This window comes from Cyrtonyx montezumae, unplaced genomic scaffold (genome assembly GCF_038088225.1).
Source record: "Cyrtonyx montezumae isolate F1298 unplaced genomic scaffold, pur_monq_1.0 scaffold_15, whole genome shotgun sequence".
NCBI lineage: Eukaryota > Metazoa > Chordata > Aves > Galliformes > Odontophoridae > Cyrtonyx > Cyrtonyx montezumae.
The window spans coordinates 2,308,291-2,334,913 of NW_027071881.1; the positions used below are offsets into that span (position 1 = coordinate 2,308,291).

Below are 26,623 nucleotides of genomic sequence, written 5' to 3' on the forward strand. Positions count from 1 at the left end.
TGTACTGAAGCCCCACAGAGCACATGTTTGGGGTCACTGATTGAAATAAGCTCATAAGGACACTGCACTGATACCCCACATCACTGCTCGGTGTTCCTCTGCCTCCCACAAGCACTGTGCGTGTGCAGTGGTACACAGAGACTGCTTCACCTTCAAAGACTTGAGCTGCACTCTTCTGACAACGCAGAAGAAGACACTTTCACACTTTCACATCCCATCGTAAAACTTTAAGCTGCATGAAATCATTTTAGAAGCACGAAGCTCTGCAAGTGGGCAGGGGCAGAAGAGGCGGCCGCGGTGGAATGGAGCTCCCAGCAGCTCTGGGCTTATAACTGCTGTGTGTCAACAGCATCATTTTACAAGCTAAATATTTTCCTGAAAGTGCTAATCCAATCTAAACAAGGGGTTGATTCTAAATTAAACAAACTCCAGTTTTATTGGTATTAACTAAAATATGCAATACTAATTACAGGAGGCACGCACTAACGCCAGCAGCTGAGCAGACGTGCTGTTCTCCAGTGCAAAAGGAGGAAGGAAATTAACTTGAATTTCCCTTTTCTGAGGAAAATGCACTGTGGTACAAAACCAACAGCAAGGCTCGTTAAAACCTAAACAAAACAACAACAAATCGCCTACACTTCAATGCTTTTTTTTTTTTAAAGACAACCTTCCATTGCATCTCCACTTGTGATTCAATTTGCTGTCAAAGGTCATGAGCTAAAATATACAGTTTACGCTAAAAGCAGGAAGCAGGGTAAGTAATTGAATAACATCAGGAAATGGAAGAATACTGCCATTTTCCTAATGGATATAGTACAAGGTTTACTCTCTCCAAATTGAATTCTAGGAGCTACTGTACTAAGGGCTTTATTTTTCTTCAGCTTGAATTTTAGCCCATGAGGTTGAAAAGAAAAAAAAATCTTCACGCAGTCAAAAGGACAAAATACCACAGCAGCTTTATTTTCTAACAGAGATCATCACTTCTGGGGGAGAGAGAGAACCCCCATCAGCAGAGCTGCAACCAGAACTGGCGGAGCAGGGTTGGCTGTTTTACATACATGGGCTGGAAGTAATTCTCCCAAATCAGATCACCGAATTGTGCAGAAGAAACAGATTTTTCATGATTTAAATTAAAAAGATTCAGAACTACAAACCTCACATGGCAATGGATAGGTGAGGTCCCGTTCCCCCACTGAAACAGCCTCACAGTTGTATTGCAGGGCATGCTGCAGCCCCAGCACCTCCTGCAGGCCAGTAACAGCACACCGTGTGGTTATTCTATAGGGGAACATTTGAGGGGGTCATTTCTGGAAACGATTCGTATTCATGCACCACACAGCTAGCAAACCCTTCATCTGAAGATCTCCCATCTCTGATTAAGCCTTTATGACCTGATTAGGAATTGGTAGATAAGACATGAATTACAGATGAGATGAAAAGAGGGAAAAGAAGCAGTGCTAGCTGCCAAGAGGCCCCAGCCTCAGCTCCCACCCTGGCACTGCCACAGACGACCTCTTCCAGGGTTTTCTCTCGACACTGAGGGACCAGCTCAGACCTGACGACACAACGGCTTTATTTACAAACACTAAGAGGTTTCCTCATCTCTGTGGAGCCCCAAACTGAGCTGCAGTTCAGCAGAGGAAGTCCAAGTCACGCAGACCCAAGTCCCAGCACTCAGCACCCTTTTCAAAGTATCATTTAGTTGGAAGGGACCCTTAGAGGCCATCTGTCCCACTCCCTGCGATGAACCCACAGCTCCAGCAGTGCTCAGAGCCCTTCCAGCCTGACCTTGGCTGTCTGCAGGGATGGGGCACCACTGCCTCTCTGGGCAACCTCACCACCCTTATTGTAAAAAGTTTTTTTCCTTAGATCCCATCTGAATTTCTCCTCTTTTAATATGAAACCACTTCACCTTGTCATGTCACAATAACAAACCCTGCTAAAATAAATAAATAGATAGATAGATAAATGGACCTGTCCCCTTTTACCAAGAGCAGCAAATCCAACTGATAACAAACACGGCACTCTCAGAGCAGCTCTTATTTAACAGAAAACACCAACTACTCAGCATTATTCCCTCCTTCCCTTGTTTATTCTCTTAAACACACAAGCCAGTTCCCCTCACCTAGCAAGCCCGATTGAAGGACTTCAATAATTATATAATTAACATCAAAGCAACTGGAAAGCTGCTTGACTTGCTAAAAGCTGCTAAACATGCAGGAAGCAGTACGGTGCTTTACAAGAGAGGAACACGTGTAAGAGGGAGGGGAGGTATAACACATTAAACATATTGACTAGTAATTTCAACAGGATTTCCACCATTATTACATCTCTGCCTGCTTTGGGCATTTGACTTTTCTTTCTAGGAAGAGATTTTTTGTCCAACTAGAGCACAGTAAAGCCTGCTCAGAAGGCTGGAAACGCTGAGCAGCATCCTCAAAAGCAGAAGTACCACAAAACATCCCTGCACCAACTGCCCAGTGCTGCACAGGGCTTTGAGAACACCCACCTGCTTCATGAGTAAGTGTTTTGACTGCAACACTTACACAAAGCCAACGTGAAATCTTTTAAAGAAGTTGTATTGAGCACCAGCTTCCAGTCCTACCTCCCACTCTCAGCTTTCCTAACTTTTATTGTTTTAAGGATTTCTTTAGCTGGGGAAGGACAGGCTGAGCACAAGCCCGACTGTGTTTTCTGAGCAGACTTGTGTTCTTGCTCTTCTTTCTCTGCTCATGCAGAACAGATCAGTGGTGGAGGGAATTCACTGCAAAGCCAACTCTTGCATCTGGAGCAGCCAGGGCTGTTTGTTAAAGCACTGACCAAAAAGGCAAGCAGGTGGACAGGCCATGGGACTGGGAGCTCAGGGATCCAGCTCCCTGCTGCCAGAGCTCAGTGGCATTCAGCTTTTTTTTAGACTCCAAATCAATTCATGCCCACAAACTTGCCATTCCTCTGCTTGCTTCTGCTGCAGTTTCTTATTGGAATCTCACCAACTTTGGGCTAGAAGTTTAACTTCCCTCTAGCACTACTTTTATGCCCACACTGTTTTCTGCCAAGCTTTTCCTTTACCTGACCTCATGCCTTTCTGATGTTTACGTCCATGACAAGTTTAGAAAAGCAGTCACGTTATTTCTACATCTTCATTATGTTGGAAGAAAAAGGCAATGTTCTTCTGGTGTCTTCCATGCTAGGAAGAGCCCAGACAGTGCTGTAACAGCACTCCTTTAAGGGGAGAAAACAGATTTCAGTCTCCTTCAAAGCAGGTTGGCACAGCTACTCAGAGATCTGCAGTGCAGGAATGCAGATATCAGGAAAGCAGTGACAGTGAGGAACGTGCTTATATTGTGTCCTAAGGGTTGGCTTCAGCACAAGCTTAGGTCCCTCTCAAGGAAGCCCGCTCAACTTGGGGTGACACATTTGTAAAACCTTTCCAAGAGTTGATCCAATATGAAAGGGAAATCCTGAACCAAACCCCTACACTAACTTATTGTTAAAGAAAGCAAAATTAAACCATCACATGTACGGAAACTCATCACATGTGTCTTTTTTTTTTTACAGACTGTAGGCTCCTCCCAACCTTAGAGGAAAACTTCCAACAGGATGACTAGCAAAACTGCACTAACAATTGAAGCTGATCCTCTGTTAAAATGTTTTCTTTTAGAAACGGTAACTTCTAGGTAAGGGCAACTCATTTTCACCCATCACCTGACTGTATTTTAGCAAAGTGCTCTGCAGAAAGCTCAGGACAAAAGGACCAGGGCATCTTCAAACCCATCTCTCCTCTACCTTGTCCCTGAGCAAACACAGGGGGAAAGTCAGGCAGTAACAGCTCCAGCACTCTCACTTTCTCATTAGCAATTTGTGGATGAACTGCAGCGCTTCCACATGCAAATCTACAGGCCACAAGTCTTGGCCTGGATTTCAGTTATTTGTGCAACACAAAGAGTGTGTGTGTGTGTGTGTGTGTGTGTGTGTGTGTGTGTGTGTGCACGCGATCAGCAGTCTTTTACAGGCTGAAGGATTTATATTTTAATTCTCAATCACCACTTAATGGTAGAGCCCAACTCATCTCCAAGCAGCCCCAGTCAAAATTAATATTTTGACAAATTCTTTATTGGCAACACGTTTAAGAACTTTTAAAGATGAGAACTGATTGCAGCATTCATTGAAAACATGGTTAACTTCCCAATATAGCACATTTAGTAATCATTTAAGTTTTCACTTAAAGTAGGGTGCCAGCATTAAAAGGAAAAAGATAATCCTGTGAGACAATAACTGCTCCATGCACAGGAACTTTATTTTTCTTACATTGTTATCCTCAAGATACATAATTGATTAACATAATTAGGTTAGCCTAGGAAGTCACCGTTTCTAATCTTTCTTTTTCAGTTTGGAACATGCTGGGAGCTTCTGCCCCATGAGACTGGGGGAACAGGTCTCATTGCAGGGAGAGCCCATCACACCCCAGTGGGACCCTCCAGCAACCCCACAGCTGCACAAAGCAGAGCCAAAAGATGAAGCAAGATGCAGCAAGGTGGATCACAAATCAGTGTCGAGATTTACATAAGAAATAAAAACATGCCAACATTGCTCATTTTCTTACAAGCCTCACCACCTGCAATGCAACTGCAAACGGAGAGGAAAGCAGATAAAGCTGAGAAACCTTCCTTCTGCCACCTCCCATGTGCAAGCAGCTCACCCTGCTAGCTTTAGAGGGAACAGGCAGCCCTATCACAGCCCTTACTCCTGCCTCCAGACATGACCCAGGTTCTCACATGCACCTCCCCAGCTTCACAAGTTCTTCCCTACAAGTAGCACTCAGGATTATGACACCGGTGACCACATCAGGACTGAACACCTATATTCCCATCCTTTTTCAGAGACCTTCCCCAACACAAATGCCCGTGTTCCAGCCAGGGTGTGAACACCAGGCTGACGCCAGTTCCTCCACACTACAGAGCCTGTAGTGCAGCCTGACAGTGCCAGCAGCAAGCTTCAGGCTCTGAGCTGATGGAGTAGCACACGGATGGGATCAAAACAGTACTGCACTATTAAACAGTTCCCACAGCACTGAGTCTAAAACATGGGCATTTTCTCCTCCAACAAACAATAGTGGGTAGAGTTTCCTTCTCAGCACAGATGGCTGTGCACAGCAGAGGGGCACAGCACCAGCAGGCCCTGCTCCTCCAAGCAGCACTGGCCCTGCAAGTGGAGCTCTCCAAGAAAGAGCCATTTTGAGTCTGTGGGGTTTCCCAACATGCATTTTAGCCTATCTTGCAGGGATAACATCCTCAGTAATCAATTTGACTCACGATTACTACTTCAAACACAGGCAAAGGAAGTGCACTTTACATGGCGATGTATACAGAACAATCACATTGCCAGATGGTAAAAATACTGAGAAGAATTAATTTCACACATGATGTTTCCAAGGTGTTAAAATATGTCACAGCTTCTGCTAATAGAACATCTTCCTCTTCCCTCCTCCTTTTAAGAAAACACAACATTCCCATCAGCCTGTATTTTACATTATATGTGTTTTCAATTCTGATGAGGGCAGCTGATTGCTTGCAAACCTCATTACAGTCAAATGAAAGTCTTTCAGAACCATCATTAGCAATTAGGACCCGCTGGATTTGCAGCGTATCATTTAGAGAGGTGTAATTCAATAGCTTATTGAAAAATTGCAGGTGAAACCAGTGATTATGGGGGGGCTGTGCTGGGGACACGTCACTGCAGGCGCATCCTCAGCCAAGCAGCAGCATCCTGAAGCTGCTGCTCTGTGAGTGCAGGTGTCTGTGGAGCACGGCTGCACCCTGCCTGCTTCTGTGAGCAGTTATGGATGTCACAGGGCTGCAGTGAGTGCCAGCCAGCAGGAAGCACCCAGCGTGCCATCAGCACGGTGACACAGGCAATGCTTGGGGCACACTGCCATCTGTGCCTCTGTGGCACTAATCCCCCGGAGCCACACTGCCCAGCCTGAGCACTGCAGTGCTGCACTACATCTCACCCTCTATCCACGTCCACTCTCCTCCATCTTCAAGCCCACACAGCACCTTCCCCCAACACATTACTGCCTCTGCTCGCAGTGCGTGCAAAGCCAAAGGGTGGTTATCTGCATACTGCCCTTTCTATCATTTGATTTTCTCCACCATTTCATAGCTATCCAGTGAAACACCTTTAAAGTAGAAATCCAAAGAAACGCTGCCATGAACGATGACACGCTGCAGGCAAAGCACTGTTCTCGCAGGCCTCCTGCCTGCACTGCTTGTGGCATTTGCTTCAGGTAGCTGTAACCTTTTGGCAACACTTGGAAATGCTTTGTGCACTGCACAGAGCTTGCAACCACGCCGTGTAGGTTGCAACACAAACAACAAAACTAGTAATTTCAACACTGCTGTGCCGGTGGTTTGAAAAGAAAAACACCTCTCTTTACAAACAGAACAAAAAGTCATGATGTCCATTTCCCTCCCTGCTCAGCAGTCCTGCTGCTCTCCTTACACTGAACTGATGTTCCTCATGAATGAAGGTCTGCCCCACACTCTGCAAGGCAGTAGCAATGTATCCTTCCACTCCAGCAGTGCAAAACCAGCCCACACACACCTGTGATGTCCTACCGAGTTCATCCCACAGCCCTGCTTCTTTCTGTGCAGTTTTCATCACCGAAACCCACCAGCTCCCAACACAGTAACCCCAAATGGCAGCAGCTACAGACAAGGAGATGCAGGCCTTCATCACTCATCGTGCATGCTCTATGTGGTGTTAGGAAGGTATCTGACCCCAAACCATACATGTCTGTGTGCTTTTTCCCCTTGCTGATGCACAAAGCTGCAAGTCGGGAGCCAAAAGAAATTAAACAGTTCTGTGCAGTTGCCTATAATACTGGGAGGCTCTATCTCACTCCCAAAGCCCACCCACAACTTCATTTTCAATTAACAGCTCTTAGAAAAGCAGTAATGAAAGCAGTTGCTAAAGAGCACTCAGATGTCATTGAGAGACTGCAAACCCAAACTGTAAATAGCACATTGTAAATGGCTTGTCAGCAGCCAGCTCTCACTGGAATCATGCTGCCGGTGACAATCAAACCCATCTGCTCAGCTCCCACCCTGTGGCACCACGAGCCCTACAGCTCACACCATGTCCTGCTGCGTGCCGTTACCTGCCGTGCACAGCCTTGTTCGAGGCATGCCAGAGCTGCTCCTGACCACAGCTCACAGCAGGTACGTGGCCTGCTGCACCAGCACAGCACTGCCACCTGCACACCTGAGGCTGAGCACGCTGCAACTAGATCCCACAGTTAATGTCTGCAAGTGACAATGGCTGTGCATGAGAGCAGCCACCGAGCTTTAGTTTCCCTGTGTAAGGCACGCAGATTCAGGGCAAGAGTGCCAAGGGGATCTCTGACTTGATTCTGAGTAGGGAAAGTTTTAATTCTTTCCTCCACCCCCCTTATTTGATTCATGTGAATGGACTTCAAGGTTAAAGCTAATGCTTGTGGCTGCTGGCTATCAGATTGAGACATGCATTTTTATTTTTTTCCTCTTCTTCCCCATCTTCCCTTTATCACATTGAAACTTTCCTTCTAATTTACCTCTCCATCACCAGATTTCCTTCCTTAATTCATTTTCTGCCCCTCTCTGCCTTACCCAGTGCCTGGGACTGGGACTCAGCTCTCTCCCCACCTCTCTGGATTCAGCTGGCTTAGGCACAGCCCCAGACTGCTGCTGCAGGAGCATACATACACTGAAGAGGATCCTCTCCTACGACACAGCATGTGAATCTTTCAGCTAAGCTGATAAAAAGGCAGTAAGGAAATGGTGGAGGAGGTAGAAGTCAGTGTCTTCTGTTCTTTCTAGAACAATTATCCCTGAACAAAGAACAGCGATCCTTCCTCTCGCTATCAAAACACTCCTGCACCTGCTGCAGTCAGCACCCATTGTTCCTAGCATGTCCCCTTCTGCTCAGACCTCGAGGAACAACACAGCATTAAAAACCATTAAGTGAATTTTTTTTCCCATCCCTTTTCTAATTTAACAACGCTCACTTCAAGATTTCCACAAGAGCGTTAAAGGAAATGCATAATAACACTCCATCTACCAATTAATGTAAAGGAAATTAAATCTAAAATGCTGGAGAAATATTCTGATGAGTCTTATGTTTGCTTAACGCCAACTAAAGTTTCCTCGGGGCGTTTAATAAGTACATTTATAAGAGCTCACAAAGAAGAGTTCAAAAGTCTTCTTGCTAGTAAAATATGAGCCTTAATTAACCTATAGTTTCACATTTTCTGGATTTCAATAAACCTGTAGGCATTTCAGCAGAGCTGAATAAATACCTGCATGAACACTGCAAGGATTTTCTCTGAAAACTAATTAGCAGTCCTTCCAATAGCTGACTTCAACTAAATCTGTTTGATGAAGGAGCTTCATACTGTAAATCCTGCATGTGAGAGTTACTGCCAGCAGATAACAGATTTCACAGAGAGACGTACCAGACAGGACTGCTAACTACTGGTAGAATGACATACAAGATCTCCAGGTGTAAAACATTCCCAACAGGGACAGACTGCAGCCTAGCTTGTTTGCCAGCACAGGAACACAAGTGACAGCACTGAGATGGCATCCTGCCATCTGAGCATAATATTCACGTGTGACAATTCAGGATTCCTCCGGAGACACCAGGAACAAGATACCTAACCTGTGTCCAAAATACACAGCCTTAATACAGCAGAGATTCCATATATACGTATACAGCCAGCAGCTTACTAAATTCACACTGAATCTTACAATGGCATGGCTTGGCATGGCCTTAGAGATCGTCTGCCATGAGCACGGTTGCCACCCAGCAGACCAGGCTGCCCAAGGCTCCATCCAACCTGACCTTGAGTGTCTCCAGGTACAGTGCATGGGCAGCCCGTGCCAGTGCCTCATCACTCCCTGCTGGCTTCAGATCTTCCTACTTTGTCCAGTACAGAACAGCAGTGGGCCCAGTTCTTGACTTGTTCTCATCTGACAAGCAGCTTTTACTTCCAAGCAAGAGCCCAGCACAGCAGTGGGATGACACAATGAGAAGCCAAACCCAATACACATGGCAATGGCTGCTCCAGGAAGGAAGATCTTACAAGACCAGAGGAAACAAACGATCCTCAGAACTTATCATCTCCCTCCTTTTTTTAGGATCTTTGCTATTTGTCTTGAAAGAAACGACAGAAAATACCATAAATATTGCATTTAAAGGTTGTGGCAGTGTCTTTTCAAATAAGCCTTATAATCTATTTCATTACTTTGTTTTTTTCCCTTCACACAAATATCAAAGCCACTCAGATTTGCAAGTACCTAAACTGTTCTTGAGACCAAAATGTTTTTGTCTAAGGAGCTGTACCCCTTCCAAATGTATTCAATTTATACTGAGCAAGATATTTTATTTCTTCTCAGGTTTATCCCTCAGGAATTAAGCAGAGTACTCGGATTTATCAGCTAAAAAGAAAACCATTTTCCATGACATTTGTCAACTCAGTACCTTCCAAGTCAGTGTACATTTATTTTTAAAAACATAACCTCACAAATAACCTCCATCAGCAGCTTAAGTACCAGACAGAAAGGTTTCACCTGACAGCAGGCTATGCCAGGGGAATCTAAAAGTGCAAGAAGTCAGCTTCTCTGAAGGCCAGTTCCTACTGTACAAAGCAGAGATATTTACCATTTGACATACGGAAAAGAAACACAATGAAGAAGGCTTAGGCGAACACAGAAAACAACAAAGGAGCACAGCAGCCTTCCATATCTGCTCGTATGCATTGCATCAACTGTCTTGAAGAGTCTTCCAAAAGAAACAGAAAATAAGATAAAATGAGAAGAAATACCTTTAACAAGTGAGGTAGTATAGAAACTATACTACTTGATTGCATGGCTGAAGTCCTGTATTATTTAAGTTGTATTGAAGGCTTAAAAATCATCACTTTTACCAGGTTCTGTAGCTCATTATCAAAATGGAATGCAAGTCAACATGCATGCTCTCAAAGTTCTCATCCATTTCCCTGAGATCACCAAAGAAGAAGCAGCAAATTCTGTTTTCTTATTAAGTTGCTCAGCGAAGCAGTATTTGGTTTTCAGCAAGCAATGATGAAGACTCATTCAAAGAGCACCAATTACGTCCATTAAACATATTTTGGATGAAGAACCATCAGCATCACTCTAATTTAGGTCAAAAGCTGGCCTCTTTTTTTGTTTCTTTAGACTTCAGTTCTGCAGACATTGAGCCAAGCACAACCACAAAGGTATGCAGAATGTCCAAGATCTTATTTATTTTTAATATACAATAAACACACGCAGGATGTCACTCATCAAAAAAGCAAAACGTGGCTATTCGTGTTAGAGAAACGACACATTTTGCCACATTTTATTTTTTTAAACAAGATTCACAGCACTGCACAGTCCTGAAGAAAAGAGACCAGCACTTCCAGCCTCAAGTTCTGTAATCCTGGTTACTGTGCATTCACTCATTTGTACGCCTGTGGCTCAGCTGCCACTCTAAGACATCCCCAGTGCTAGGTGAGCAGGAAATTCTTCTTCCAGAGAGGTGATCAGTAACCCAAAAAGAGCTCACACCGGTAGCACTGACATCCAACAAATGAGCTCCTTACACCCATAATGAGTCTTAAAGAGTTTTGTCTTGATTAACAGCTGATCTCTCACAACTTGCTCACCTTGCCCTTGTTCAGAGAGAATCTCAGGTTTCTGTGTACACAGTTTAAAGACAAGAAGGTGTATTTTTAGCCCAAAGTTTGCACAGCAGCACAGCACACGCCACATTTATTTGCCTTGACAGTCTCACAGTCAGCGTACATGAAACTCTTATCCAACCTCTGGACATCCATTAATCAGCTCAGCTCCAGCAGCAGTAAGCCACTTTCTCACCCACTTGGTCAATCTCTTCTCATACCAGGACTTGATAGCAAGTGGCACCTGAGAGCCCAAAAGCAAAGCAACTCCAAAAGGGTAAAAACAAACCAGCAATCCCATAAAATAAGAAATCCACTTCTGCATACCGCAGACAAACAGCCAGAGTCCCCCCCTCCCCACAAGAGGTAACTGCTCTCCTACCTGTCTGAGGCCCTTCAGTAATTTCTTCCTTTTCCCAAGGTGCTGACAAAGATTGCGGTCGTTTTCTCGGTCAGAGCTGTACTGGTGGTGGTGAAGTCTGTTCTTTTTCGGAAGATATGACAGCCCATTGGTAAGTGCTTCCCGTTTCTTCTTGGCCAGAGGATTCTGTCGCTTCTCCACGCGTTCCTGAGGTTTCAGAGCTACGTCCTTCTGCAGAGGAAGAGAGGAAAAGCAGTGGCTGAGATACGGTTAAGATCAGGTCAGCCTCTTGAAGCAGCAATTTCCAGGGTGACCATTTACACACACTCAAGGCAATGCTACAGCCACCAGAAAAAGACAAAACAGTCTTCACTGACCTCCAGGTAAACAAGAGTTAGCTGATTGCTAAATAAAGTATGTGATCTAATGAGTGCACAGACCCATACAACTTTGGATTTCATACCATGGACCTCATAACTCTCAGAAGTGTCACACATCTACTGAGCATGCATTTAGAAGACAGCACGTGTTTATAATGTTTAACAATTGCCTTTCATTTAAACAAGCTTTGGCCTTTCACATTTCTTCGTACTTATTTCTTTTCACTTATACTTGACAGGACAAGGCAAGAGCTGACCTAAAGCCAATTAATGTCAATGAATCTCAATTGCCTTCAGTTGATTTTTCCTCAAGCACGACTTCGGTACATTTCTAAATAACAGGGAAAAAAAAAGCCAACAAAACAACAATCCCCACAGCTGTATTTGCAAACTTTGAAAGCAACCCTACTTCAAACTCCAGAATTGATGTCAGTCTATAAAAAACACTCAAGTCCCGTACATTTCTCCATGAAGATGGAGAAATCACAGTGGGTCCTTGGGAGAAGCTACTGGGAAAGTGAATGCTACAATACATACTGGTCTTTTAATGAATGCAATCAGCTGAATCCCATCTACTTCTAGAACTTCATGCATAAGAATACAGTATTCCTTCATAATGGGTGTATAAGCATCTCCTACTGACTTTCCTGGCAGCTTTGACTAAAAGCTCTCTGCGCTGCACCATGAAGTGCTGCGACCTTGTGAGCCTCCATGCTTCTGTTTATCTTCAATTAATACTGCATTCAACAGAAGGACAAGTTGGGAGAAACAAATTGGTCGGCTGTTCCCTGAGTCACCACTGAGACCCAAGTTTAGGAGAGTATAACTCCAATTATGCCACACTTAAATACACGCACACAAAAAAAGCCTACAAGCAAAACTCAGTTTTCCTTTAATTAAAGAATGCTCCCCAAATGCACAAGAACTTCGTAAAACTCATAACTGAAACCAGCAAGATGATTAATTAAACTGAGGTCAGCAAATTTTCAAATCTGGTATTGGATAAAAGAGAAATTTTACACGCATTACAGGTAGACAGTAGCAGCAAGACTTCCTCTAGCTTCCTCAGCCATTCCTCATCACATCTGTGCTCCAGATCCTTCACCACTGTATCACAGAACAGATATATGCCTTATGGTAATTGCCACTGCACTGCTACATTTTTTTCAGCTCAGTATCCCAAAGCTTTATGAATGGCACATCATACCAGGACAGGGGTTCAAAGACAGCTCGTATTTGTAAACAAAGAGAGAGAAAAAACAAAAACAAAACAAAAAAAAAGGAGGGGTAGAACCTTCCAGAAGAAAAGAAATATTCCCCTAATGATTAAATTGCTTTGAGGGATTTCTTTTTTTTTCTCCTTTTTTTTTTTCCCCGCAGATAAAGATCTAAATGAAACATTGGCAGGTCTCCAGAAGCTTATAAAATGTCTAATGGGGATAACACCACCATCAAGGAATTACTAGCTGCTGTTAGCTTTACAGAGTGTACCAGATGGGTCACATTTTGCAGGAGACTACAGGCATGTCTGCCTTAACCATCTCTATAAGACTCCCATTTTGTAGCCAACCTCACCAATAATTTCATCAAGTTTCGTGGATTGTCAGATAGATCTATAGGAAGGTTTGGTTCACGTGAGTACTGAGACAAGTGAATCTGCATACATTCCTACCACAAAAGCAACACCAAACAATCAATACAAATCTTTCTGCTATCTCTAGGAAAACAACATATCTTCCATGGCAGAAGGAACAATCTGCAGAAGTCTCCAAAAAATGAGGTGTGACAAAAAAAGAAGGAAGTTCCATACACATATAGATTGTTACTCTACAGATTGTGAATGCAGCCCCTAAATGCACCTTTGTAGATAGGTTTACTATGAAACTGAGACACAAATATTGGTGTTTAGGCAATTGGGATCCTCCAGAACTGCTAGCTGCTGTCCGCCAGCTGACATCGCTACCGAGAAAATTACAGAGCATCATGGGTCAAAACCTCCTATTATCAAACAGTACCACAGAGCCTCTCATCACATTCAACAGATACACAATTTGATGCCTAAAATATGTTTGTTTACTCCAAATCTTTAGCTGCAGACTGGACTCCAACAGCACATGTGAGAGCTTGGAGACCTGTGGGCAGGATGCCCTAGAACCAGCTCTAACAGCACTCAGCGAGCTATCGATCTCATTCCCAAGGGTGCAAACAGCCCTGGGAACATCTTGGCACACTGATGGCCCACTGAGTGCACCCAAGGCTGCAGAGGGTGGGCAAAGCTTCTGCCCCCTGGGAAGAGGCTCAGCGAGGAGGCATTTGGCTAGAGCCCTGCACAAACCACTTCCCCACTCTGACCTCTCCTCTCTCATCCCATTTCTATCTTCCTGTTGTAGAGACAGGACAATAGCAGTACCACACCGCATGCTAATACATTAGCCAGCACAATCTTAATTATGGACTTCAGGCATCGTCATGATTAGAGTAATAAGCTGTAATTATTCTAAGGTGACAGGACTGCACAGACCTTATCTACGTAGATAAGAAGATGTAGTAATACTTCATGTCGAGGCATATTTCTAAGCAGCTGCCCATGGAGCTGATTTGAGCTAAGCAGCACACCCCATGAACGATGCGTTCCGACTTTAATGTAAGCTTTTCTCCTCTCCTGCCAGCACACAAACCCACACATAATTAAATAAATCATACAAACATATTAGGCATGGTTTAAAACCACCTTACTCAGAGATATCTTTCATCAGTAAAGTGCCTAAAGTGTATCAGGAAGGCGACTTAAATGTATAAATATGTAATTAAATACAATTCCATAAAGAAGTCCATTAATATTTATGAGTGTACTGTATAATCTAAAAAAAAAAAAAATTCCATTTGTTTTGCTTCTGTTGGGTGCACTTCACAGCCCAGCGTCATTGTATGTGCCATCACAGAGAAGAGCTGCCCTGCTAACAGGTCCTGCCACAATACCACCGAGCTGGAGCACTGCTAAGGCTCTGCCATCACCACAGCTCCCATTAACAGCACCAGTCCCAACCCCAGCCCTGCACTGGTGCAGGAGAAGCAGCTGCTTGAGTACAACAGGTTAATTCTACTACCAGGGCGTTTGAAGGACGCACTGTGTTGTCACTGAGTGCCAAGCTTCCAGCGAGCCATGCCTTGCTTATTTCAGGAGAGTCCATCTTCCTCATACCTAAGAGACAGCTATTGATTAGAAGTCAGGTCCCCAGTGGCAGCCGAGCCTCGATCACCTCAAGTCATCATTACAGACTATTTTTCTGATCCAGGTGTTTTACGAACTTACTTTCTGAATGCACGCCAAACGTGAGCCCAGACAATATTATTTTTCTAATATGAAAGTATATTACAGTGTGGGAGTAGTGTAGTAAGTAATAACTGTGTCAGGCCACAACTGTATTCCAATTATTTGCTTGTCAGGTTCCTGCTGGTTCACAATAGCTTTGTGTAAGAGCCTAAGAGTTTACGCTTCACTTCAATAATGAAATTAGATATAAAGAAATAAAAGACTTCTCTTAAACACCCCAAATTATTACACAGTCATGAAATGTCAGTGTTCTCTTAAACAACTAGTTTGAAAAACCACCTGGAGCCTACCAGCCCACCCCTGTCCTGTGTGCATGCATTTTCAGCCTGAAACCAAGCACCTGTGTCAAATCACATTGCAATGAGAGCACCTCCGGAGCCCATCACACAGCCCACCCAGTTCTGATCCTGGGTGCCCCCCAGCTCAGCCTGCCCAGGGCCCACCCATGGCCTGGGGCACCTCCAGGGATGGGGCACCCACAGCTTTGGGCAAAAGGGAAGTTGTGGATCTTCACATGTTTTCTGTTAAATTTGAGAAGAACTTTTAAAGCGGATGGATGAAAGTGCCTTAAGACTTCAATCCTTCCCTCTCTCCGTGAGTCCTTACTTTCCTTCTGGCAGTAATGGCAAGATATAGAAGTCTGGAAACGAGGCACTGAATAGACCCTGCCATCTTTCAAAATCAGAAAATAAAATGAGATGTTTATAACAGTCGTTTTGTTTCCCTCCAGATAAGATAGCTAAACACACTTTGCATTCAGAAGAATGCACAATTAACTCCTCAAAAACGTTTATCTGAGGGGAAATAAATTACAAACCCTCCTAAAACACCATTGGAGAGAAAGGAAGGCAGGGATACAGCATGGTGCAGAAAAGAGAGGGACTCACTAAGTGTGGAAATGGCAACACCAGGGACCAGTGAGGGGAGCCACGATGTCACCCAGTCTGGGCTCAGCAGCCCATCCACTAATCCCAAACATTTTTGCAAGTTATGAGACCACTGCAGAAAAGTTTAACGTTGCTTTGTTTGTTGCCTTTGTTTCCACGAAACCACAACTCGCTGCCTCCTGCACCTCTCTGAAATCTGAAAACAAGGTGTTGTGCTAAAGAGGTTGTGCAACAGACTGAAGATGGAGCACCGTAGCAGGGTGCAGGACTGCACGTGGTGGTTACAGATGAAGGCAAAACAATGGAAACACAAGTTGCTGTCTGCTCGAGATATGTTTTATAAAAGAGCTTCTGTAGCAAAGAGATTGCTTTGATTTTTCGCCCCAACACCATTTGTTAACAGTATCACTGATAAACAGATGCAGGTTTCCAGGTGCTGCTGATTTGAACTACACACACACACACACAAACCAACGTTAAAGGCACATTGCTGAGGTTATGAAGTCAAGGAGCTGGGAGTTATGAAAGGCCAGGACTGAGGCTGCCACTGCCACCTGAATTCAGCCCTCCCATACACAGGCGTTACGATACAATCTTTAATTACATGATCGCATGCTATTATTTCCCCCTTCAGAATGGAAGGTGCTCGGTTAATGAGCAGCCACTCAGCATTTTGTTTTCGCCTTTTTGTTCAACATCTGGATGTTTACTCAGGCTCCATTCAAACCCTCCTCTGAATGCACAGTTATTAATTTCCTCAAGGGCTTTTCTGAACAGTCCCTCTCTATAGTATATATATCAGATGCTCAACAAACATCTCCAATATAGGCCTAACAGCAGCTTAGCTGGAGGAGCATATTTTACTCTTTCCATTTGAGAGGTGGAACGCACAGCCTGGACATGTTTGGGTCAAAAACGTCTGCTAATTTTCAGCACCCCCTGGGAAGTGACTGGGATTTGATTTCTCAAAGAACTCAGCCCAACAGAGCACTTTATCTAATGAAGGACAGCTTTCATTGATTTCAGCAGCTACTGGGAGCACCAGGCACTCCTGCAAATCAGGCCAAAGCAAATCAGGCCAAAGCAAGTGCCAAATAATATAAGGACACGGATAATGGCTATTTCTAAAATACATCATTTAATGGCCTCCCTCAATGCCATGTATTAAATTGAGATGGATTCTGCGTTCTAGTTACATTTAACTAATCCAAGCAGGAGGAAAACCTGCTGCAATCCTCATTGTATGCCTGCAAGCTTTGGAAGCAGCTCCTTCCAGAACCTGGACACCAGACCTACCTAACTGGATAATCTTAAGGGAGTATTTCATGCAGCAAAACAAACAGCCCTGGACAGAATTTTAACCAACACATCATGCCTTTCCTAAGCATACAGTGTTTGGAGCCAGATGCTCTTTTTCTCAACAATTTAATGGCACTTCTCACTTCAAATCAAATATGGGTTGTTCATTTGTGATTAATTACACAAATGTGTAGCATTGGTTCTTTGTCTTACCCAAATAACTTCCTCACATTTAATTAAAGCAACCACTTCCATGTGTGTCTAAGCCTCACCGCATTCGATGGGATTTTGGCAATATCAAACATGTTCTTGTCTTATACTCTCAAGTTTTCAGCCTGACAGGATAAAAAGCAGGTATCAAATGAAGTTTCCGCAAGTATTTGAGTATGAAAGATTAAAACTTACTCCTACACACCACCTTCTGTAACAGCAGAATTAAATAACTCAAATGTTAGAAGCCACTCAGTATGACAAAACAGTTGTATGAACATAGTGAGAAGCAAATGGACAGTCAGATGTGCTCTCCACCAGGCATACAGATGCTACACAGAACAGATGTACAGCTAAAATCAAAAATCCCAACACCAGCTGCTGAGTCCAAGAGGCCCTACTGAGTCCAAGCTGACCAAAACCCACGTCACACCCAATTACCATAGCAATTAATTGTTATTTATGTGTTTAATCCTCTTCAAACATACACCAACACAGCACTCAGAGCCTTATCCTCACCCCTTATTCCGCCTTCTCATTTATGTCATAGAGGGGCAGGATTCAGATCCCAGCTCTGCTCCCAGCACACAGGAGCACTGCTGGCACACAGCACTCATCTCAATGCTCTGCGTACTTTCATCTCCAAGAGCATCACACGTACACAGCCCTCGCAGCAAAGGGAAAACTATTCCTGCTTTAAAGGTTGGGCCTTAAATGTGCTCAGAATACCCTGTGAGCAGCACAGCCACGTCCCCACAAAGTGCTTACTGTCATTCTTTGAGAAATGTAAAGAAAGGGAAAAACAGTGTGGAGGGAAGATCTGTCCCCAGAGATGCTCTCTTTAAATCCTGCTGCCTACACAGAGGGCTTCACTGCTTCCCTGATCCATCATCAATAGAGATAGGCATGGAGAAGCATCTACCCAGCACCCAACACAAAGGTGAATTTGTTCCTTTTGCTAATGCCACGCTTACAGTAACAATTCCATCGCTGTACACAGTGCCTTTACTCCATGCAGCCAAGCTATGCACAGCTACACCTTAATTTGATGCAAAAACATATTCATTCGAGGGAACAAGCCAGGACTGCATATGTTTAATGTGGATACCTGCATCTGAGAATAACAGTGAACTTCAGATCACGGCAGAGACAAACATTTTTGTCCTTACAAAATGGATTCTCTCCACCATGGAAGCTAACAACTGAACAGGTATCATGTACCATACCAAGTAATGGCATCTGCAAATGCAAATAGCTTCAGTTCAGCTGAATAACTGAACAACTTTCCAGTTCTACACTGCAGCTTCCAGAATTCGCCCCCCCCCCAGCTTTATGTATTTATTTGCACTGAGTCAGCTGCAGGAGCACGGGTGAAGGCAATGCATCTGTGTGACCAGAAGGGGTGGAGTCTGGCTCCACCTCTCCCAGACCACATTTAAGGGCTGACCACCACTGGAGAAGGCTCTTTTGTTGGAGCTTTATCCTGTGTGGTTTCAGGCTAGTCTTGACCCTCAGTGACAGGTGAGCCCTTCCTAATGTATTGGGTGTCTTTATACCACCTGGATAATCTGTCCAAAAGTATACTGCCCATCTCCATTATATTGTTTGGGTACAATTCATTCAGGATATTCACCCTACAACAGGTAAAACCAGCTAGGATATGGACCACCCTAATACAGGCAGAGAATTGACATAGAGACACAAGTACTTACTGCTGTATTGGAAACGAACAAAATGACAACACAAATGAGCAAAAAAAAAATAAAAACCTAATGAGATAGTTACAGCTTCTCACAAAGTTACAGCTATGGAGTTGGGTTTTTTTTTCATGTAAGAATCAATTTGGAAACAACTCTCTTCCATCTCGTGGGTCAAGAAGTCCAACTACTTGTAAGAGTCTCTTCCAAGCTCCTGCTGCCCAGTATTCCTCCTGATTCTCGATCTTACTCTTTCAAGCCCTTAACTCTGCTGCTGCTGTTCTTGGCATGTGGCATACAGCCTCACACAAAAGACATTTAGAAATGAAATGATGGTGATTAGAGACTGAGAAAGAGTGCAGAGATACAAGTGCGTCACTCGAGGTGAGCTTTGTAATATGCTTCATTAGGAAAAGGATCAGAAACTGTGCAGTGAGAGAAAAAAACAACAGCTTAACTTCTCCTCTGCAAATGAAACCTCCTTCTAGCACGCTGGATAAAAAAAAATGGAAAAGGACAAAACTTTAAGACAGAGAGCAGTATGTAACCTTTCCATTTGCAGGCTTATTCTTCCCTTAGGAAACAGATAAAGTGAAGATAAATTCGATGATCAAAAAACCAGAGGGATTACATTCCTGTAGAGTGCCTATCATTGGCAAATCCCACTCTGCAGCTCAGAAGTAAAGCTTAACATAACAGACCAGATTTATCATTGCCTGTCCTTCTCACCACTTACAAAGCAGCTGCAAGTCGTTCCCATCTCAAGAGTCCTCATCACATTCACAGGTGAAATAAATACCAGGATTACTTTGTTGTTCCTTTAGAAAACTATAAACCACTGAATCAAGCACGGAGAGTCAGGTCCACTGGAACACTGCTGCAGGTATTTTTTGTCTTTACTCCCCCACTTCTGTGAACACAGCATATTCCTGCAGCAAAGCATTCATTTCAGCTTGTGGACAGTGGCTGCTCTGAAACGTAACTGGCATCAACCAAAGCAGCACCAGGTGCACTCAGCCATTTGTAGGAGGGCAAATACAGTTCCTCCCTTCTGCCTCAAATGCAGAATGTCCTCAGTGTGAATGTGTGCAAAAGGAAAAGCAAGGATGATGACGTTGTTCAGTTCTGTTACGGGGTGAGACCCTGTAACGCTGCCTCATGCACCTGAGAAAATGTCGTTTACAGTTGAACCAGACTGAAAATACAGTGCCTTCTGCAAATGCTCAACTTAAAGCTACTTTGTGGGTAGGTCTTTTAAAGGATGCTTCCGTTTTGATGTTCAGAGCAACTCAGTGGCTGGGAAAGCAATTTCTGTGATGCTTCTTGTTTATAGCCACCCAGAAGCAACAAATTTAACTTAGCGGGGATGCAGTCAGGAGATCCGCAGCTCCCAAACACGGCATCTCAAGTCAAGAGCTTTCCTAATGCCTCCAGCAAACTCAAAAGGAGGCATGAAAACTGTGAATGATACCACATGAGCGATACTTAGATTCAAAGCACGCTTTATCGTACATCAGGCTGTCTCGACTGAACTTGTAACCATTTCTCCTGTAAAAAGCATCCGAGCTGCTGTCTCTCTGTAAAAATTTGCCTAGAGCAGAAAGCAGATAAAGCTCTGCAACGCATCCCCGGAGAGCTGTGGAATATCTTGAAGAGAATTAGAACCTCACCAGGTATCAGTCTGAGCTCAGAAGGAAACCTTTCCTATTGAAGATTTGTTTTCTAAGCTGCTTGTTGGTGCTGGTATCCAAATCTCCCCTGTCTGATCTTATCACAGCTTGTACCCTGCCAGGCACAGGATTAGAGCTGGCTGGACTGACACTGTGTTATTAACGTGGGTACTTGGGGGATGCTCAGAATTCCTCATCTCCACTGCCTCTGCGTGACCCGCAGCAAGCAAGCTGAGCCCCAGTCCACAAAGCAAGTATTCAGGGGGCTAAAACTATTTAATTCCCACTGAGTGATTTTCCAAAGGAAATAAACGGCTCCGTGAATTTGGGCCTTTACCCTTCTGTGCACCGGTGCTCATGTGTAAAATGGAAATAAGACCACATCCTATTTCATCCGCGCCTCATAACGATAAATACTTAACAAGGTAAACAGATCAGGCACCGCAGGAACAAAGGGGCCACGCACGCACGTGGGAGAGGCAAACACCACCAAGGTTCCTTCCAATGCAGGGACCATTCAGCAGCCCAAACAGGGCGCCGAGGGGACATGAAGATGCTCCCAAGGCCACCAGCACACAGAATCTGGAGCATGTTTCAATGCAATTCAGCTGGCATTCAGTCTCTGTGCAAGCAGTGTTCCTGCATATACAAACCCCTACGGATGCAGGCATTAGGGGCACGGGAGGAGGCTGCAGTGAGGAATGAGGGCTATATGACTTAAAAGAAGAAATTTGAGAAAAAGATCATTTTTTCCACTTCCATTGTCAGTCCCCCATTCCCTACTCATTTTTATATCATGCGTTCTTAAGGCGCTCTGTATAAAATATAAGTCCAGGGTAGAAAAGAAATCCAAACCAACACGCCAAAATGCACTCCTACTCTGTTGTTTTATTATGAGGCAAAAATTGACCTCAAAAACCTGGACTAAACAAACGCCTGGAGTGAAAAAGATGGAATAAATTAAAGGATATAATTACGGCTGGGAAAAGAGGGAAGGAAGGAGGTCACTCAATAGGATGAAAGACGGATTTGAGAAATAGGAAATGAAAGGAGGTGTCAGCTTGAATCAGGCAGGCTGAAAACTGCTGCTGATGTTGACTGACATACTGAGACTTCCCAATTGCAAACTCTTTCTCTAATAAGCTGCAAATTCACCTCTATGCTTTTACTTTGATCTTAATGCAAATGTTTTATAATGGACAGATTTAATGATGTTCAGGTGCTTATTGGTTCTATCGGACTTGATACGGGAATCAATCTCCCCCTTTAGAAAGCTCGGGTTAATGGCAAAGTTTATTAAACTGCATGCAGTCATTCAGAAAAGATCAATAGAGACATGATTACAGAGCAACCAGAGGATTAAACATGAGATTTATCACAAAATTAAACTGAATTAAATGTTCTCTGATAGCACTTGAAATGCTGTCGATACTCTTAACTCATAATCTATGCTTCCTGTGTTTACTTAACAGGCAGTAAGGATGTCCAACTCAGGAAAATGACTATAATGTAAAAAAAATAAGCTGCAAAGATTTGCTGAGAGCATTAAACCTCACCTACAAGAGCATTATTTCTTCCTGTTGGAAGAGAAAAAACACTTTTGCCTCTTTGCCCATTCCCTATTTCAGGAGGAGGATACAGCCCGTGGATGTGCTGCACTTCTGCACCTACTACAGTCTCTCTCTCATTCAGAACAAAATAATTAGGAATTCCTGCATCTCTTGCATTCTTGATGACCTCACTAAAACCATTTGCCAGCCTTCCTACTTCCTCGCTCCTCTTTCCTCAGCCTGATGGCCTCTCTGGGTTCACAGACTTGAGCCCCCTTGAGCTGCAAACTTCTCTTATGCTCTGCCCCTCCAAAACAAACAGAGCTGTCAGGATCACAGCCAAAAGCACCGGCACTGCTGGCTTGGGAAAGAGAAGAAATCCAAAAGAAAACGCAGGGCAATTTCACAGGGAGATGCAGAAGCCCCGTTCAGACCCCACTCTTCTGGGACGCGATCCATCTCTGCTACAGAGCTGGAATTTCCCAGACCCCGCTGCGTCCTGAGATCTGCTGTCAGAGTCACACGCAGGGATTACTGCCATCTGCACTGTAATCATGTGGTTGGCCTGGTTTTGAGGACCAAAACCTCAACTCTCAGCAGGGAAAAAGGGGGAGGGAAGGGAGGAGAGGAAGCCTGCGAGCACACAAAGGAGCCAATGCAAAGCAGCAACCACCACCTCAGCTCTATAAATTCTGAATGCTTTCCTTCGTATTTCTGTGGTTTTCTGAAATGGTCACAAAGTGCAAACTCAGCTGAGGAGCTCCTGGGAGTCACATTCACCGAGCGAGCAGGTCCAAGGATGGCAGCTTGCAGGGTGATCTTTTCCTTCCTGGTCTTCAGAAATAGAATCACAGAATTGTGTGGGTTGGAAAGGACCTCTAGAGATCATCGAGTCCAACCCCCTGCCAAAGCAGCTCCCAGCTCAGGTTGCACAGGTAGACATCCAGGCAGGTCTTGAACACCTCTAGAGAAGGAGACCCCACCACCTCTGTGTGCAGCTCCTGTGCTCTGTCACAGGAACACCAATAGGTGGTACCCATCATCCCCTCCACCCATAGCTCAACAGACCTCGATAATAAGCATGACTATCCAACAGCAAATAAAGCACCCCAAACAAAAACCACTGACAAATCCCTCACTGACTATCATGAATTGAATTTTTACTGACTTAGGGAGGCTAAGCTGCTTTCTAAACAGACTCAGCTGTCCCCAGCGTACTTTGCAAAATTCAATCCAGTAATCCAATCCCAGATGCATTACATGAAATCTTATTTCTCCAAGCACTAGAAAGAACAAGAAAAAGGAAGTCTTTAGGAACATTAATTTGCCACTAAATACTAACTGAGCCAATTCTGTTTATCTGTTGGGTTTTACTGTTTATCTGTGTGTTTTTTTGTTGGGGGGACAACAAAGCCTTTTGCTTTAGGAGCACATTCCCTCATTATAACTTCACTCGTGGATAGAAAAGATACCATGGAACACATACCCTGAAATTAGCCCAGCATGTGCTGCCCCAATAAACAAATCCTCAGAAACTAGATTAGAGTCGTTCCCAATAGGTTTCCACTGCAGAAATCACTACCAGTTCTGTCCAGAAAAGGAAAATCTCTGTAATATCTAATAAATGGACCAAAACAGCTAAATGAATAGCAGGGCAATAGCACAGCATGTTCCAGCAGCAACCAATGAAGCCATAGTCAATACACACAGTGGCTGTTAAATTTTACATCAATACCATCACACAATTAAGTCACTGAATGCCTGAGCAGAACAGCAAAGCCTCCGGTTATGGGAGCTTGGAGGTTGCACAAAGGGAAGCAACATTCACCACGGTCCTTCAGCACTAAGGGAAAACCCGACTTTATCAGTGCCTCCCCACATTTTATGGGAAGCTCCACACACAGCACAGCATTAGTAATGCCCGAGTGCTGGCAGTCCCTGACACTAACCCCAACTGGCAGCTGCTTTGCCGGGAGGGCGAGGGCTGGCAGCTGCACGAGACCCTCAAGCCCGATTCTGCCAGCATCCTGCTGCCCCCACGTACCTGCACTGCTGAGCCACACGGCCCCACTGCCCTTCAAAAGAAGGATTGCCATTTCCACTCAAGTCACTTCCAAGGGGAGCCCTGTCCGTGCTCCTCATGCCCTATCCCACAGAGCTGTGGGACAGGGGAGCCAGCTCTGCTCTAGCACACAGCCAGGTGACACACTGAGACATAGAGCACGAGGGGTTTCTGTGGCACCAGAACACCTTCTTCCTAAAAAAGCTGCTGCTCTGGGCTCCGTGCTTTATTAATTTAATAGTTGGGATAATAAATTTGTCAGGAATGACAAAAATTCCCTAGAAGCTGGAGCATTCAAGTGTCATTGAAACTACCTCTATTTAGCAAATAGATGAATGCCTTGCACTGAAGACAGCAGCGTGATGAAGCACCTGTCACACTCTCACCATCTCAGCCCTCAGTAACACAGGTAGCTTGCATGGCTCTTTTCATACAGACGTAAAGATGATCTGGATGTGAAAACAGAACAGCAAAGTGAAACCCAACTGATGAAGTGGCTGATAAACCACAGCCATCTCTACAGCCTCCTACTCTCACTGAGTCACCCACGCTTGAATTTCATAACCAAATTCACTGAAATCTTACAGCCAAAAGACAGAACAGATTTGTTTTCCTGACTTACCGACATTAAGCTACATATGTAAGATGATGTGTGTATCTCTCATACGGTGGGAGTGGTTTTTTGAGGCCTTCCTGTCTTTGCTTTTTGGAGTGCAGTCTGCTAGGACAGAAAACACGTTGGGAAGCACACACCAACTTCTGCTCCCCGGCTTTGGCAGCTAGAAACTTGTGTCAAACAGATCCAGGAGGACACGATGGAAATGCAAAGGCCAAGGGAAAATAGGCAGAGATCAGAGAGCCCACTGCCCAACGACAGAAAATATCAAAGATGAAACTTGGCCCATTAGGGAGGGAAAAAAAGGTCAGTGAAGTCTTTCTGAACAAGAAATGGAAGTATGAAGGAACTGTGCAGAGTGAGACTGTGCATCAAGCCACAGCCTCCTGAAGGATCACCCTAAGTCCACACGCAGCTCACGGCACATCAGAAAAAGCTCAGGGCTGTGTGAGACGTGATCTGCAATTCTTACACTGTGGATCTTTGCTGTTTAGATCAATGTACCCACTGGGAAACCTGGTCTGCCCACTGACGTCATAAAATTGGATGTTTCCGAGCAAGGCGCAGTGGTGGTGGGGGAGGACAGCAGGGAAGGCCCCTCAGCTCGCTCCCAGCTGAGCATGAGCACATGGTACCATGTGGGAGGCAACTTTATGTGTTCTTAGTAGTAGATTAATGAATGTAATTACCTAACATTGTGGCTGTGAATGCCGCACAACTGTAATTTATAGCATGCTGTAAAGTTCTAATGTGTTTTTATGTCCATAAGCTGCTTAACCATAATCTAATGCATTTGTACACGAACACCCTCCTAAGTGGCTCTCAGCTAAGCAGCAAGCACTAGTCCCCCTTGCCTGTGTGCTTCTGCTTTATGTCTTGATAAACCAACCTTTCATGTTGGGCATCTGAGGAGAAGCAGCTGCTAACGACATGAATAATTTCAGACCCAGTGGTAAGAGCTTCCTTCCTTACTGGAAGGAGCAGCCCCCAGCTGGCCAAGGCTGCTCACTGATGAAGAAGCACCAGCCTCCCACAAGGTGGAAACAGAGCGGGGATGATGCCACTGAAGAAAGAAGGGACCCTCAGCCAGGTGGAAAGGCAGAACTGAGCCCACTTTCACTCCCACCTCCCAGGCTTCCAGGTCCCATCCATCCCCTGGCCGTGCTCCACACAGCCAGGTGGTCATAGCATCCACCCACAGCCATTTCCAGAGTGCTCCCAGCGAGCCACCTCCACCCAAGCACCTCCTCTCCTCCTGCAGGAGCTGCTGATGGCATCACCTCTGCCTGAGAGGGGAGATGCGGGCGGGCTCCTGAAGCAGGCGCTTGTTGTTGCCACTAACTCATTTAGGCAAACCATTTAACTTCTTTATGCCCTTGCTTAACCATCTGTAAAATGGGACTAATAATAAACCTCGGAGGGATTTAGTAAGGCTTAATTAAATGGTTTGTAAAGTGCTTTGAGATCCTCAGGAGAAATGTGCTGTGCAAGTGCGAATTATTATTATTGTTACAGTGCTTTCTACTTCCAACACAGTTAAATATTAATGATCCAGTCCTCCTAATGCCCAGTGATACAACTGCCCGGAACAGTCATTTTCTTAACTAAAAAGTAAAAAGAAACTAGTGGCAGGGCATTTCTTTCTCACTCCCTGGTAAGTAGTCTGAAATAGCAGATAAGAGTAAATATTGCAGTACCTATTAAGCTAAGGATGTGGATCCCTAGTGCCTGAGTTCTACGTGCAGTCACCTCAGAGCCAAACTGTAGTTCCAGTACCATCACTGAATCACACAGTGCCCATGCTCACCCTACCAGAAAGTCACTCACGCACAGTCAC

General features: G+C 44.5%; 1 protein-coding gene across 1 annotated transcript in view; it reads right to left on the minus strand.

The window, feature by feature from the left end:
- AUTS2 (activator of transcription and developmental regulator AUTS2) overlaps positions 1-26,623 on the minus strand; it is a 659,029-nt gene that overhangs the window by 495,277 nt on the left and 137,129 nt on the right. Inside the window, exon 2 of the mRNA XM_065731703.1 lies at positions 11,103-11,312. Coding sequence (XP_065587775.1) covers positions 11,103-11,312 — 210 coding nt within the window. The remainder of the gene's footprint in view (positions 1-11,102; positions 11,313-26,623) is intronic.